General features: G+C 44.2%; 1 protein-coding gene across 5 annotated transcripts in view; it reads right to left on the bottom strand.

Moving 5' to 3' along the window:
- Positions 1 to 340: 340 nt before the first annotated feature.
- The window catches only part of LOC144817655 (uncharacterized), a 306,270-nt gene continuing 291,636 nt past the window's right edge, over positions 341 to 14,974 (bottom strand). For all 5 annotated transcript variants that reach the window (XM_078674384.1, XM_078674380.1, XM_078674383.1 and 2 more), the window contains one exon: positions 341 to 14,591. In XM_078674384.1, coding sequence (XP_078530510.1) covers positions 12,685 to 14,591 — 1,907 coding nt within the window. In that variant the 3' untranslated portion in view covers positions 341 to 12,684. The remainder of the gene's footprint in view (positions 14,592 to 14,974) is intronic.

Consider the following 14,974-nt stretch of genomic DNA (forward strand, 5'->3'; position numbering starts at 1 on the left):
TATTTATGATATTTTTCATGTATACATGCATATGTTACTGCTATTTTATGTACCGTGGGACTCCCACTTCGACGACGGGGAATATTCAAGCATGTGAATCTATGAAAGACACCCCTAATACTGGAGAAGGCCTGATACTTTTTCATCTCAAGTCTGATGAGGTCTTGGTGGTGGGTGACCCCAGTCTCAGGAGATGATGCGCCTACCAGAGGTAGAGGTGCAGTCAGCATGGCTGCTGTTTGGGAAGCAAAAGGTTAATGGTTTTAATGATCACAACACCGTACCAATGGCTCATTCTCCCAATGTCAAGCTTGGCATCAACATACAGCTTGCAACAGAATATTTATCAAATTCACTTTTATTGGTTTTCATAGAAACACAGAACTTGACCAAAGGCAAGAAACAACCAGACAAGTTTGGATTGCTTGTTCCCTGCCCAGACTGGACTCGCATAGTCTTCAGCTTTACATATGTTAACATACATTTGTTAACTGAAAACTCTGCACCTTTGAGCCAATTACTTGTAAAATATTACTTCTCAGAAGGTGAATACCAGTGGTAAAAACCTCTCATATACATGGTCTTAAGTAAAACAATCTGTTCATGGTCAACTGGTGAGTAAAAAAAATCTACAAAGCGATTTCTTGTATTAGGTCATAAAAAGATTATTTCACTACAAAATGTCACTTTCATGCATACTGATATATATATATATATACAAACACACATTTATATACAGATCGGATAAATTTTCTGGAACAATGACACTACTCCTCTCTAGGATACACAAGTTTTAAACACTGATTACATGCCACAATTTAGTCACTGTCAACATAACTGTTCGTCCTGATCAGGGTAATGCTTAGCTTTTCTATTCTTTAAGCCCAACAAACATCATTAGACGCCCCTCTTCAGGCATCACCAAGAAACACAGCGTGTATCATTTTTCCGCCTTGAGCGATGTCTTATTTATTACCTGCGTTGTGGAAGCAGGGCTGTATGGGACATGTCTCTCAGTGATGTGCTATTTGGAACTCACTGCTCTTTTTGATTATAGCCAACAAATTCAGCGACCTGCTCTATTCAGAAGGATGCAACGCAGGGTGTACAGAACACTCCACATCACAGCTGTTTTGTTAACGCAATACGCTGTGTGCGACAGAGCTCTCATACAATATGTAGCTTATATATTTACTTTAGACTTCTTTGGATTTTGAAGTGGCTTATACACACTGAGAATACAGACAACACAAGGGAATCATGTACAGTACCCATTTCAGTTCTGTCACTTTCACTAAATGTCAGTCCAAGTCTTCCAAGTTCAAGTCGTCCTCTAAAGGACAGCTCTTCGGAAGAAGTGTGCACAGAAGCAAGCATACGGATGAACAGGTCTGAACTATGATGAAACAGAGCAGGAGACAGAGCAGGAGAAAAAAGAAAATGAGCTTTGGAAGATGAAGGGCTGGAATGAATGTGCGTTGTGTAGGAGATGGCGAACAGGAGTCGATGAAAGAAGTCAAAGAACAACATGATGACGCCGGATACAGATGAATAAAAAACAAGTAGCAAACGATGGAGGATGGAAGTGAATAACTACAGGATATGCAACCGCAGATTACAGAGGGAATTTAGTTTGTTATATTTATGATGTTCTATCCTTGAAGTGAAGCATAACACTGTAAAAAGAGTGGAGTAGTTCAGGGACAGTGTGTGGCACAACAGCCATAAACAGAAGGAATAGACATCAATAAAATGTAAATGTATAAAATACTGTGTAATAAAAGCCCTAAAGCAATTTTGCTGCTCCTGGAAGAGGTCACATTTAATGACAACAGAACTGATGAAACATTGAATAGATGCATTTAAAGATGTCAAGCATTCAAAGGGGACAATAAATGAATCTCCGATAGAACAACTATGGTGCTCTTGTGAAGAATGTCTTGGTGCCATTGTACTCAATCACAATTCTTTCCTCCTGCTAATACAAAAGCTACCAGCGACCTGTAAGTTCCCTACCAAACATAGAGATGACACATTTTGTTGAGAACAGAACAAAGTCTGAAATTGTTAAAGAATCAAAGCAGGGGCGTGGCCATATTTTCCAGCTCCAATCACAAAGGTGAAGCACAGCCGAAAACTGCCTTACGGATATGTTGATTCAAGAGTCTAAAGGAGAGAAGAAAATATATATTTTTTCTGATGAGAAAAAGCAGGAAAACCTACATGGACAAAGTTGGAAATGTTAATCAGATGTTTTAGGGAACATGGACTGTGAGGATGTGAACAACCACATTTCAGTCTTGGAGGCGTTTGGCTTGGGCTGTCATGACAGCTAGTCCTCAACGGCACAGAGAAAGGCCTACAGGTGTAGGGCCGCACACAAAGATCTGTGCGTCTCCTTTGCACTGGTGCATGGAGATGTCAGACCCTATCAATAGGACAGCAGCTTCACGTAGATAAAAGTTAAAGAGTTGTATGGCAACAGGTGTGGCCACTCGTTCGAAAGGAGAGGAATAGCATCTGGCAGGGCCCCCATCCTTTTCACCACCAAGAGCAACTTACGTTCAATGAAAACCGTTCCAAGCTACTAATAATATTAGTATTGTACACATCAGGCAAGATGACATAATGGCCACCCTATGCAAGATTACCCGTCGTGAGAACCTCAGTGCAGGATTGCCGGAAGTAATGTGAAAAAGGCTTAGTATATTTGGAATGCCTCCACTACGGTAATACATAGGAGCCCAAGTTGCTATGCCCTCTGGCACTCAGGTAATATTAGTAAGAAGTCTCCCAAGGCTGCATGATTGATCATTAAAACGATTTTGGAAATTATAGGTTTTGAAAATGCACACATTTTCGGATCAAATACACAATTTAAAATGTTGGTATACATATATTAATTCAACAAAAGCTTCTAATTTGGTAGGCTGGGCACCACACAGGAGAGCTGCTCACAGGCAGCTGGAGAGCTACCAGAAAGTCACGAGCTACTTGTTGGAGAAGCCTGGCCTATGGGAACATGGTTAAATGCCACCGGTGGAACAAAGAGCAATGGAGAAAGACCACCACCAGCCCTGGCATGGCGTCCTTTGCTACTTGACAAAATTCTCCTTCAGTGCCATGCCCTGCATGACAACCAAGTGGCAGCAAGTGAGTGAGTGGTAAGATGTGAGGTGCATGGTCGGAACAGAAGGATAGAATGTAGTAAGTTTGGAATGTGAATGGACTAATTATGTAACAGCTCTATCAGCTATCAAATAAGGAGAACTGGTAAGCTGAAGGTATTTGACCATGATACCAGGTTCTTTCATGAAAAGGAAACTGTTACTGACCCTGTAAGCATTGGTTAGTAGCGTGTACTGCTGCAGAATCAGACGCTCTCAATACTTCTGCTATCGGGGCTCAGATGTTTTTAAGTAGTTTTTCTTTGAAGAAAGTCTTTTGAGTCACAGGATCCACTGCGACTACTCCCTTAGTTTGCAATGCAATGCGCACGGGCATCAATTCCATATTAGATTATTTTTCATACAGAGGGTGTGAGTAGTATGGAGGTGCGAGTAACACCAATAGGATGGACACGTATACCGTGAAAGGGGAATTCATTCGTAAAGAGGAGATCTGCAAAAGGAGCTGCACGCTTCCGGGAGCGGCACGCTTCCGGGAGCGGCACGCTTCCAGGAGCCAGACAGTTCCGGTGAGGAGGGTGGGCGAATGTTGCACTACATGCTAAAAACAGATGCTTATTTCAGTTCGTAGCATATGTTGCATATGCCCAGCAGACTGTAAAGCAGTAAGTACCCCTCAACAAGCATTTGCTACCGTGTGGATGCTGCAGGTGTCTGAAATAAGGTCTTTCACCTGTTGACCCCTGCACAAATTTCGCCGCAGTACAGGCATATTAATGAGTTGCCGTAGTTCGGACGGCCCCTGGACGTCCTCCACACAGGCCTACTGTGACGTCAGACGGCCAGAGGCCGTCCGACGCACACAACAGGGTTATGACTGTCTGGCCAACCATTGCTTATATCCACACAATAGTGCTTAGTAAAAGTTGGGGGGGGGGGGGGGGGTGGGGACAGTTTGAACATGTATCTACTATAGATATATCAGCTAGATGGATAGTGACCAGAAAGGCCATGGCTACTGCTTTTTTGCATGTAGAGTGTGCCCTGGGGATGACATGGAAAACTCTTTTGGCTTAGTAATAGCAAGTTTGGGAGCATTTGACTATCCAACCTTAGAAACAGATCGGCCCTTAGGGAGTTCAGGAAAGCTTATGAACAGCTGGCTGGTCATGCGAAGGGACTTGGTCCTGTCAATGTAGTACACGTGAGCCAGTTTGACCTCTAGGGTGGAGGGCTCTTTCTGCTAATGAGCACGGTAGAGGGAAGAAAACTAGGAGCTCTACTGCTTGGTTGAGATGAACTGGGAAACCATTTTAAGGAGGAACTTTGGGTTGGTTTTGAGTATGACCCTGTGCACCGCTTGGGGGCCTCAACCCACCAATCCATCTAAAGGATAGTAGGTTATGAGGAAAGCCAAGTTGCAAAAAAGGAACCGGAGAGGGCAAGAGTGTAAGGGTCGAATGGGGCGGACCCATGAGCCTTTTAAAAACCACACAGATTCCACACCGGAGCAGGGGGAGCTATGGGAGAGATTAGCATCTCAAGGCCCCCCATGAAATGCTTTAATTATAGAAGTTTGAAGAAGTGAGGAGTATTCCCTGTTCTGCATGCAAGTGGCTCTGGCTGCCGTATGGAGCCATATGGAAGTATATGCAAGGTCTGATTTTCATTGACAGAGCAGATAATAGATAGTGTCCTGGATAAGGGGCTTAATACCGTCAACATGTTTGGGGATGTAATAATGGATGAATCGCCTCCATTTTGCGGAGACGTAAGCTAGTATAGTGGCCTGCAGGACTCTCACAATATGTCCATGTCATCCTGTGGAAGCGCAAGTAGCTGAATTTGAGGCCCTCAAGTGCCAGATTGATTTGGGTGGAATCGGGGTATCCAAACTGATCTTTCTCTGGTGAGGCCTGGTCTGTTGGGGAGCTGTTCATGGGGGCGGATTGACATCTGTAGGAGAGGTGAGTACCAGGGTTTTCTGGCCAACACGTGGACTAGCAGGATCAGAGTTAGTGATGCTTGCTGGATTTTTTGCACCCCTTGTTGAAGGAATAGGAGAGGCGAAAAAGCATAATAAAGATCCCTGACCAATTTATCCATACTGCATTGTCACTGGAATGAGTGTACCAGGAGGCAATGTTTGGGCATTTTACATTTTTATGGGGTAGCAAACAATTCTGTTTTGTGGACTGCCCCAACATTGGAACAGTGGACTAGGACTGGAGGGTGGAGTTCCCGCTCGTGGACATGCTGGCAGTTTCTGCCAAGTTGTTTCCATCCCCAAAAGATACTCCACCAGAGATGCAAGTGGTGAGAGAGTACCCAAGACCATGGATGCTGCTTTAGTTGGGAGAGAGTGGCATCCTTGACATCTAACGTCGCCACGTACTCGTGTTACTGGAGCAGCGGGATGACCTCCTGCAGGGTTACTATGTGCTAATATTCAGAACAGCTGTATCGATTGAGAAGTCAGAGGTTCAAGATTTGGGGATGAGGAAGTAAAGAAGGTAAACCTCCTTGCCCCAGTTGAGGGGGTAGGGTTTCTATGGTCCCTTTCTGAAAGAGTACTTCTTTCAAAAGGCTATGTTCCCTCTTGAGGGGTTGTGAGAAGTTCTAGGCAGTAGCCATGGTGAACCACTGCTACCACCTACTGGTCTGGAATGATGTAATGAGAAAGAGGGGAGGCATGGTGGGTCAAGTCTTGGAGGTGGAGGAGGAGACCGCCTTACTGGGGTCACCTCTACAACTCTGACCCTATTATTGTACCGTAGGCACTCAGGGTGTGCTCTCTTGCTGGTGAAAAGAGTGTTACTCCCTCTATTATGAGGGGCCACATCTGATGAAGCAGCCTTGAAGCCTCTACTAGCATGTTGGCGCCAAAAAGAGCTCCTGCCCTCTACTTGTCAGGTGGGAGTGCATCACCCATAGTCTGAGCAGAAGCCCACTTGCGTGCTGTGTGGATTACCAGGGAGTCCAGTGGTACGGGCCCCCTGATGTACACTGGGACGATAGAAGACAGCTTGTATGTTCTCAATGCCCTGTCCATGACTGGCTTTTTAAATGTTAGGAGATTTTAACATGCCCTTTAACATGGGCAGGAACTGGACCGTTCTTTCCGATGTAGATACTGTCTCCAGCTGGAAATCGTCTTCCTCGTAGAGGACATGTTTACCCTCCTTATGGGTGGTGGCTGCCTATTGGATCACCTCGTGGTTAGCTGTGGTGTTGTCCGAGGGAGATGCAGGCGTGGGTAAATCAAAATCTGTGTCTCTTGGGATCAGGGGGCACTTGGTAAAATTGTGCCTCATAAGAACCGGGGCGGCCAAAGGGGATGTCGGGCCCATAAGAGGAATGTTGCCATCTCTCTGGTGGGTGTGGAGGCAGTGGGGGTGGTGAGAGAGAGGGTGGCGGTGGAAGGTATGGGAGGGCGCTGGTGCCCCCGTCTCTATGTTTTTAAGATAGGGAGCTGGAGGGGACTCCAAAGCAAGCTCCTCTCGAATGTTAGCTTCCTCTCCTAAGGCAGGGTCCCTGAGGGTTTCAGCAGAGGCAGCTTCGTTGAACTTCTCCCAGTTTGGGGATGGACGAATAATCTTATGTGCCATGCATCCAGTTCCTCTTCAAGTCTTTGTAGGACAGATTGCTCCAGTCGGCAGCAGATGGCGACGCGGGCCAACTGCAGCTTCACAGTTTATGGTGGCTTCAGAGCAGATGTTGGCCTTGGAGCTAGTGTGGAAAGGGCCCTTGGCTTTGTAGAGGTTGAAGCTTCGTGGATCTTTCTGCTTGAGGTGCTTTGCCGGCAGATGGAGGCCTTGATGGCAGCGCAGATCATACGGTCCTGGCGGAAGACTTAGTTCACGGATTGGTGGGTGTCGAGGGCAAAAGGACCTTCTCTTTTTCCTCCTGGTAGGATTTAAAGGAGAAAACTGCCTCCGGACTAGGCGATAGTTGGTGGGGTGGAATGCCCAGAGGATAGGCGTCTTCACCCTCACTGAAGTCGATTAGGGCTAGTCCTCCAAAGATTTCTGGGATGCTGTAGGAGGATTGCCGCTGCATCTTTTGATGTTCCATACGCCTCAGCCAGTGGTATCAGAGTCTTATTCAAATGGAAGGCAAGACAGTTCTTGCAAAAGATGTAGTCAGAGGAGATACAAGCCGTGTGCCAGCTGGTCCATAGGTACTTTACGTAGCACTGGGGACAGTTCTCAGAAGGTGTCTATTTCATCATCGTGTGTGCCTGGTCTACAAAGAAGTTGAAGATAAGGGGCATGCAGCAAGAGAGAGGGTCCGAGGCTTTAGCAGTTGGTTGTCAATCGACTAATGTCGGTCTCCCAAGGATGTCGCCAAAGAAAGCACAACGACAAAATCTAGGAATCAAATTTCACTGTGTGAGCCAGAAGGAATATGAAGAACATGTTGATTTTTGGAGCCTCGTCGTGAAAGGTTCAAACCTGATGGCAGAAATAATATAGTGAGGAGGCGTTGCCCATGCACATTAGCAACTTATGGTGAGTCACACTGTATCCAGTGCTTCACAGAAGATAATCTTGCAATGTCCGAGCCCAACACCGAAGAACAGGAGTATGCAGAGCATGCGTATTCACAGCAATACATACTGGAAATTATACATTTCTTTCCTGCAAATACTGGATTGTACTTGAATTTATATAGTGCTTACTACCATTGAAGAGGCTTTGAAGTGCATTCCGCCAGGCAGTGCACTGCAGAGGAACTTAAGGTTAGTGGTTATATCAGTTGTTATTGAGATTAGTCCTGTGTCGTAGGTGAGATCGGCAGTGGCGACGGAGAGGAGGGTGTGAGTTTATGCAGAGGGATGGTGAGATTAATGGATGTTCTAGAGGACATTAGGTATTGTTAGGTTGCAGGGGTATGACTTTCAAAGGTGGAGAAGTGATCTGTGAAATGAGGTGCATAAAATGTACAGGAATACAATCATGGAGATTAAGCTACACGTATGTGATTTAGACTGAGCTTAAATATTAACTTAAGATACTCGTCTAAAAAATGTTTTGTGCATAGCTCCTTTCTTGTTCTTAAGCGAAACCATGCCATTATCCACCGCCAGAATTTTGAATGTCATTCTTCACAAATCTCTTGCCCTTGTGATCTACGTTACTGTTTCCTTTTGGAATGTCAGTTTGTGGATCAATGGCGAACCATTTTGCATAATTATTACCCATGATGTACCATATCATCTGGTTCTGTATGGTAGCTGTCGGTGATTTTAAAATAAAGGGGTGTTACAAAGAAGACCGGTCACAGAAATTCATGCCATTTGAGGTTTTTCTTTAGTTTCTGAATGCCTTAACCTCATACACATTCGGCTCACGGACCTCCTGTATACCCGGTGCCAAAGATCTGGAGAGAACCTCACAGAAGCCGGGAGGCAGAATGGGGATTACTGGCCTGCTGTCTTAGTACCACAATCAAGAACATCCTGAAAATGTTTTAAATGATTGATAAAAGAACTATACGGACTTCACTGACGCGATCTTTGAGAAATATTTAATAGTAACTTGATTCTAGGAATTGTCAAATGCAATAATCACAAATTGACACACAAGAACAACTAAAGCCGATTGAAGTCAACGGTGGGAGAAGGAAGATGAAGTAATAATTCAATCCAAGACACTGTTTGGTGCAAGTGTTAGGACCCCGGTGGTTACACAAGCCTCCAGTGAAGTGAATGCAGCACTGGCAGCATCTCCCATGGGTGCTTCGATACCCTACGATATATGCACTGAGCAAAGAACAGTGCTGTGATGTATTAAGAATAAAACTATGAAAGTCAAACATGAACAAATACAGACGAGAAAAGTAGTGATAGGAGACGAGACTGAGAAAGAATGTGACCCAGGAGCAAAGAAAGACTGAGCTTTAGAAGAGGCGGCTGGGAGTGAGTAAGAAAAGAAGAGGTGCAGCAGAAAGAGAACTGCAGCGAGACACAGGAGAAGAGTGGAGAGACTGACGACAGACCTCATGGAAGAGAACCGTGTGATAAGTTGCAAGAACCTAAAAGATGCTCAAAGGTGGAGAAGCAGCAATCGGAAATAATGGTGGAGGGACTGGGAGTGATCAGGGTACAGCACACACCCTCCCTCAGAATAACTATGGTGAGCTGTTCCTATCCCGACCTAGACATCACTATTGCCCCCTGGTAGTGATCAGGTCAGTGAGTCTACTCTCCTGGCAGAACAAGCGATCATGTTCTGATTCAATGGCCCAAGGGGCAATTCTTTGTTCAGCTGATGTTTAGAAGACTCAAGTTCACCATAAACATTCCAGGAGTTTGGAATAGGCCACTAGAAACCACCAACAAGAGCTGTTAATAAATTCAGACTGAGTCATGACTGAAGAGTTCAGAATAGGTTCAGAATGAGTAACTATGCAAATAGACTTCCCTTATGAAGTGTCAGTATAAGCAACAGACATTATTTCAGGATTTCTCTACTATTCAGGGTTGTTTTAATATTTCATATCGAGAAACAGTCACAGAGAACCTAAACTATTAGCCAATCACTTCAGCTGGTCATTCGGTCGACGTTTCTAGATCACCACGATGAAGCTCGCACTTTAAGGGCTGTGATCGTCATTATAATAACCGTTTGCCAAAAGAATGTGCGCTCACATTGGCCTTCAGATGCAGCGATGCTGTACATAGGTTGCACCAGATGTGTTTCCATTCCATGTTTTTTAATTCAGTCTTAGTTAAACATTGCGAGGTGACTGCAAAGTCTGATAATAGACAACAGTAGAACTACCCTTTCCTGAACTTGAGAAGAAGCACCATGGCTTCGCGTCTTAAACATGCCGCTGTCAATCAAGGTAGTTTTATAATTGATGCTCATAGCTTTCTAGTGTCTTCCTTGCTGAATGAGGAGTTTAACCAAACAATGGCTGGTCCCAGTGTCTTCAGTCTTTTAATAAATGTGTGATATTCTTTCAAATGTGCCAGTAGTTCTCCGGAAAAGAGATCTTTCTTCATACAAGTCGATGTGGTTGGTTGCGTCTGACACTTTTGAAGTCTGTCATATACGGCTCTCACAAACCTTTATTCAAAATGTTTCTTGTACTTCTCACAAATCAACTTTTTACCCACAAGATTTGTACAGAATACTTTGTGTTTCTCGCATCAGTTTTTCTATTTTCCACCATCGCATTCAGCATTTGCAATTTCTTCTGAGGCTTTTATTCTATTCATGGAGACCGCAAAGTAAATGTCATAACAAGTTAGTTGCACAGTTTAATGTTCCCAATTATTTTTACTCCCTCTAAGGTGACACCATTGTGGTCCCGAAGGTGGCAACTTTCTTTTTCAAATTTCCTTCATTGGATTGAGAGTGTGGAAGCTTTTTCATCAGCACACTGATTAATCGCTTTACCCAAACCACCATTTTCTTTGTTGCAGTTTGTGGTATGACATCTGCGCTCATCCAATGAACGGGTTGCTGTTTTCCATGTTTACAGCCCTTCTACGGGTCGCCCTGCTGTCCCACAAGTGTGTTTTATGTATGGACTGAAGATCTTGCTGTGCTGTATCATTTTTAGTGTCATTGCATTTCAAGGTTCACATTCCTTCTCTGTGTTTGCATTGCAGGAAATAAAGTTTCACCTAAACTATGGATAAGCCAAGATGTTTAATCAAAAATATGAGAACTGAGATGGGGCTTATATACGTTCACTAACGTGTGCCAAATATTACTGTATGAATTACAGGACACAGGGATCACAGCATAAACAAGTATTGCTGAACACAAGCTTCGTTTGGCAAATAAATATTGGCACAACATCTGAATGGTCCAAGGGATCCATCATTTTTGCTCACTGAATGGGAAGCAACATTGCTGCCATAAATAGTTCGACAAATGGAAAACTGGGTGCATAATTTAATACAAGACCTCTATGAGGATATGCGGAAGAGCGTGGGAAGAGTCGACTCGCAGCAGTACCTTTATGTTGATCCTCTTAGGAAACAATGAAGAACACTCCATATACACACAAAAAAGCAGTCCTGTACGTGATCGCACAATGACAAGAAAATGACACACGGTGCTTGTTAACATGAACATACGCGTGCACACAAAATGTCATGCTGCTCCTTGCACAGCATCCAGATGTTCGCTGTAAGAAGATGGGTGCAGGGCATGGGGAGAGGGACAATGCTTCCTCACTGCACAGGACATGAGGCTGCATTCAGAACGAGCACCATATATGGAAAAGGATTTTAGAGAACCAGTTTAACCCCTTCGCTGCGGCGGCTATTCCGCCGCAGCGCTAAGGAGGCGGGGCGGCAGCACGGCGGTCCAGTGCTCGTGACGGAACCGCTCCGTCACGGCACGCGGGTGAGCTGTGCTTGTGACGGAACGGTTCCGTCACGGCCCCGCCCGCTCAATAGAACGCGCCGCGCAGGCGCGGCCGTGACAGAACCGTTCCGTCACTAGCACAGCCCACCCGAGGCTCGTGACGGAACGGTTCCATGGGAGGGGTTAAAGATGCACTGATAAACAACTAGGAAGGTTAAGGACAGGGTTTCATGTTTGTGATTGCTTCACAGGAGAAAAGATGGGAGATGAGTCAATGGATCACCCTGTCTGAGTACATTAACCATTTGTCGACAGTTGTTAGTAGAACAGGTAATTCACTGAAGATGACAGAGAACATATGGGCACCACTTAGGAGTGGTTGGAGCGGGTGACAGAGGTTTTATCGCTAATTTACTAGTAACTGCACTGCAAAATATATATTTGTAAGGCCCAGCTTTACAAGGTGAACGGCAATTTTGGGCAGGGGATTATAGCTAGAAGCCAAAAGACTGATCCAAGCCTTGCTCAAATAATTGGCATGAAGATGACACAGCTTTTGCCTTCCTTCTATCAAGAAGCCTTGCTAGGTTTCCACTGAGAGGTCATCAGAAGACAACTGTTCAGATTCTGCGATCAGAACTTTGAATGTGATGGACCGTGTCTCTTTCATTATAAGAAATCTGCAACATGGAGTTTTGGTTACATTGACATTGGTTCCTGCTCAAAATACATAATTTATTCCTCTGCCCCTCATGTTATTAGGTAAAGGCTCTTGCAGAGTAATTTCCTTTCTTGTATACTATTTTATCTCTGGCAGCAAGTGTTATTTTTCGGTGCGGTTTAGTACTTTTACTGCTGGACTGCGAATCTCATTTCAGTTTATTACAAACTTGAGGACCATGATCAACAATCCCCTCTCTTGTTGCTGCCACTTTCGTAGCATAAAAGCTGCTCCACCAGGAGAGAACTTTCTACCTTTTCCTCCGGCTTTAAACTCTTGTATTTATTGTTTGCCATTGGCTTCTTTTGCAGTTTCTTGCTTTTTCTCCAGGATGAATTCAACAATACAATTTATTTTATTTCCACACTTAATGGCGCACAGAAGTCTCTCTTCGTACAACCTTTGATGGCCAAACAAAGCTCACTTATGGGGAGTATATGGTGTCACTTTCATAAAGGCAGCACGTCTGTGGATTGGGCAGGCTGTTTATATAAGACACTGGAGACAATCAGATCCCCTTCACGGCTTTTTTACCAAATTTGGGTTTTTTCAGAACCCGTCTCCTGGAGCCAGACCCCCGTTTGTCTCTCCATTTCTCCAAGGTGTGTATCCGCTGATGGAGCTCTAAGTATGAGGGGATCTTGAAGGTCTTCCCGCATTCCTTGCAGGGATATGATTTTGAACTTTTGTGTTTTACGTGTTTTATTTGGTGTACCTTCAAGCTTGATAATGTGCTGAAACTCTTCCCACATTCATTACATGCAAAGTATCCAGAGTGTACTCGTCTGTGTATGATCAGCAGTGAGGATTTGCTAAAAGATTTCCCACAGACATTACACGTGCACGATTTTGCACTTGTGGGGAGCTTCTGCTGTTGGAGTGGCATTGAAGAAGGGGTCAAAGACTTCTCGCTTTCATCACTTGTCTTTTCTGGGGCATTGTTCTCAAGTGTACTCACACGGTTCTCATCTGAACATATTGATGCTTTTAAGCTAGTGTCAGTCTTCGATTGTTGAGGTGCTGAAGAATCATGGGAACACTTCTCGCTTTCACAGCATGTCGACGTTTTCTCTGTGACTAGGTTGTTAAGTTCACGCACAGTGTTCTTTTCGTCATGATGTGCGGAGTCTTTTCCTTTTGCATGGACTTTCTGGTGTAGACGCAATATAGCTGAAGAATTAAAAGACATTTCACATTTGGTGCAAGGGTAAGGTTTCTTCTCTGGTGCTTTTGTCTCAACCTTGGGTGTACCAACACTTTTCTTTGAATCAACCCTTATGGATACCTTTTCTTTTGTATGAACATTCTGGTGTTGACGCAGCACCAAAGAAGAATTAAAAGACATATCACACTCACTACAAGGGTAAGGTTTCTTTTCTGGTGCTTTTGTCTCAACCTTGGGTGTATCAACACTTTCCTTTTCATCAACCCTGGAGGAAACTTTTTCTTTTGTGTGAGCCTTCTGGTGTTGAAGCAGCAATGGAGCAGAATTAAAAGACAGATCACAATCACTACAAGGGTAAGGTTTCTTTTCTGAGGCTTTCTTTTCCACTTTAGTTTTGCTATCACTTTTGGGTTTGCTAACATTTTTCTTCTCATCATTCCCCTTGGAAGCTTTTTCGCTTGCATGAACTCTCTTATGCTGAAGCAACATTTCATATGCATTGAAAGACTTTTCACATTCATCACACGGGTGTGGCTTCTTTTCTGGGGTTTTCTGAGGATGCTTTTTGACACCTTTCTTCCCGTCCACGTGAGCTTTCTCGCTTGCATGAACCTTCTTGTGTTGAATCAACATTTCATAAGCATTGAAAGACCTTTCACATTCATCGCATGCGTGTGGTTTCTTTCCTTGGGTTGTTTGCGGATGTTTACTTGCACTTTTCCTCTCAAATAAATGCTTCTTCTTGTCACTGTATTTTGATTTGCTTAATTTCCGGTTTACACTGGCATTTGAATTCTTATGAAGAGGTTTTGCCTTTACACCTGGCAGGTCTGCCTCTTTGTGGAATACCTGGTGCTCGATTAGGTTGGATTTCTGGAAAAAGACGATCCCACAGTCTGGGCACGGGTACGTTTTCACTCCCGATTTTGTTCTTTCAGTTTTTGTGGACTCCTTGGAATTTCCACCAGGCTTTTTAAATTTGCGTTCAGTGGACCATTTTCTTGCAGTGTTGTTCTGCATCTTTTTGGGTCTTTTAGGTCTATACTTAAACTCTTCATCTTCATCTGAGTCCCAGTCATCATCTTCAGCAGAGTTCCAAACATCCTCCTCCTCTTCGCCTGAGATCCAGATATCATCCTCATCTTTCTCTGAATACCAGACTTCTTTTTTGGCTGCTCTTGCTCTTCGTGGTTGCAGTTCGTCAGTACACTCTTCAAGTTTTTGCGTGTACGTTTCCAAGGTATTCGTCTCTGAATGAAACAAAATCGAGACACAAATTAATTTGATAAAAAAATAAAATATAGAAGCAGCAGACATACCAACTTGTAATTCATAAAGCTGTGCTCTCTACTGGTGCTTCACAGAGAAGGTTATGTTGAACAAGTTACTTACCCCAGACAATGATCTTCTGGTGAATGCTTTACCTACCAACAGATTACTCACTTTTTGAATATCCCAAGGTGCCAGACAGGATGCAAAAACTTTCCAACAGCTTTCCTACACCATTAGGTGGCGTTCGGCTCCATTCCGGCAGCAGGTACAAGTGCCCGCCGTCAGCTCCTCATTCTTTTGTTTAGAGCCCGTCCCGTACAGGTAGACACGACCTGCAGTATTTTGATCAGTGGCTATGCCG

The sequence above is a fragment of the Lissotriton helveticus genome, chromosome 2_1 (genome assembly GCF_964261635.1).
Source record: "Lissotriton helveticus chromosome 2_1, aLisHel1.1, whole genome shotgun sequence".
Taxonomy (NCBI): domain Eukaryota; kingdom Metazoa; phylum Chordata; class Amphibia; order Caudata; family Salamandridae; genus Lissotriton; species Lissotriton helveticus.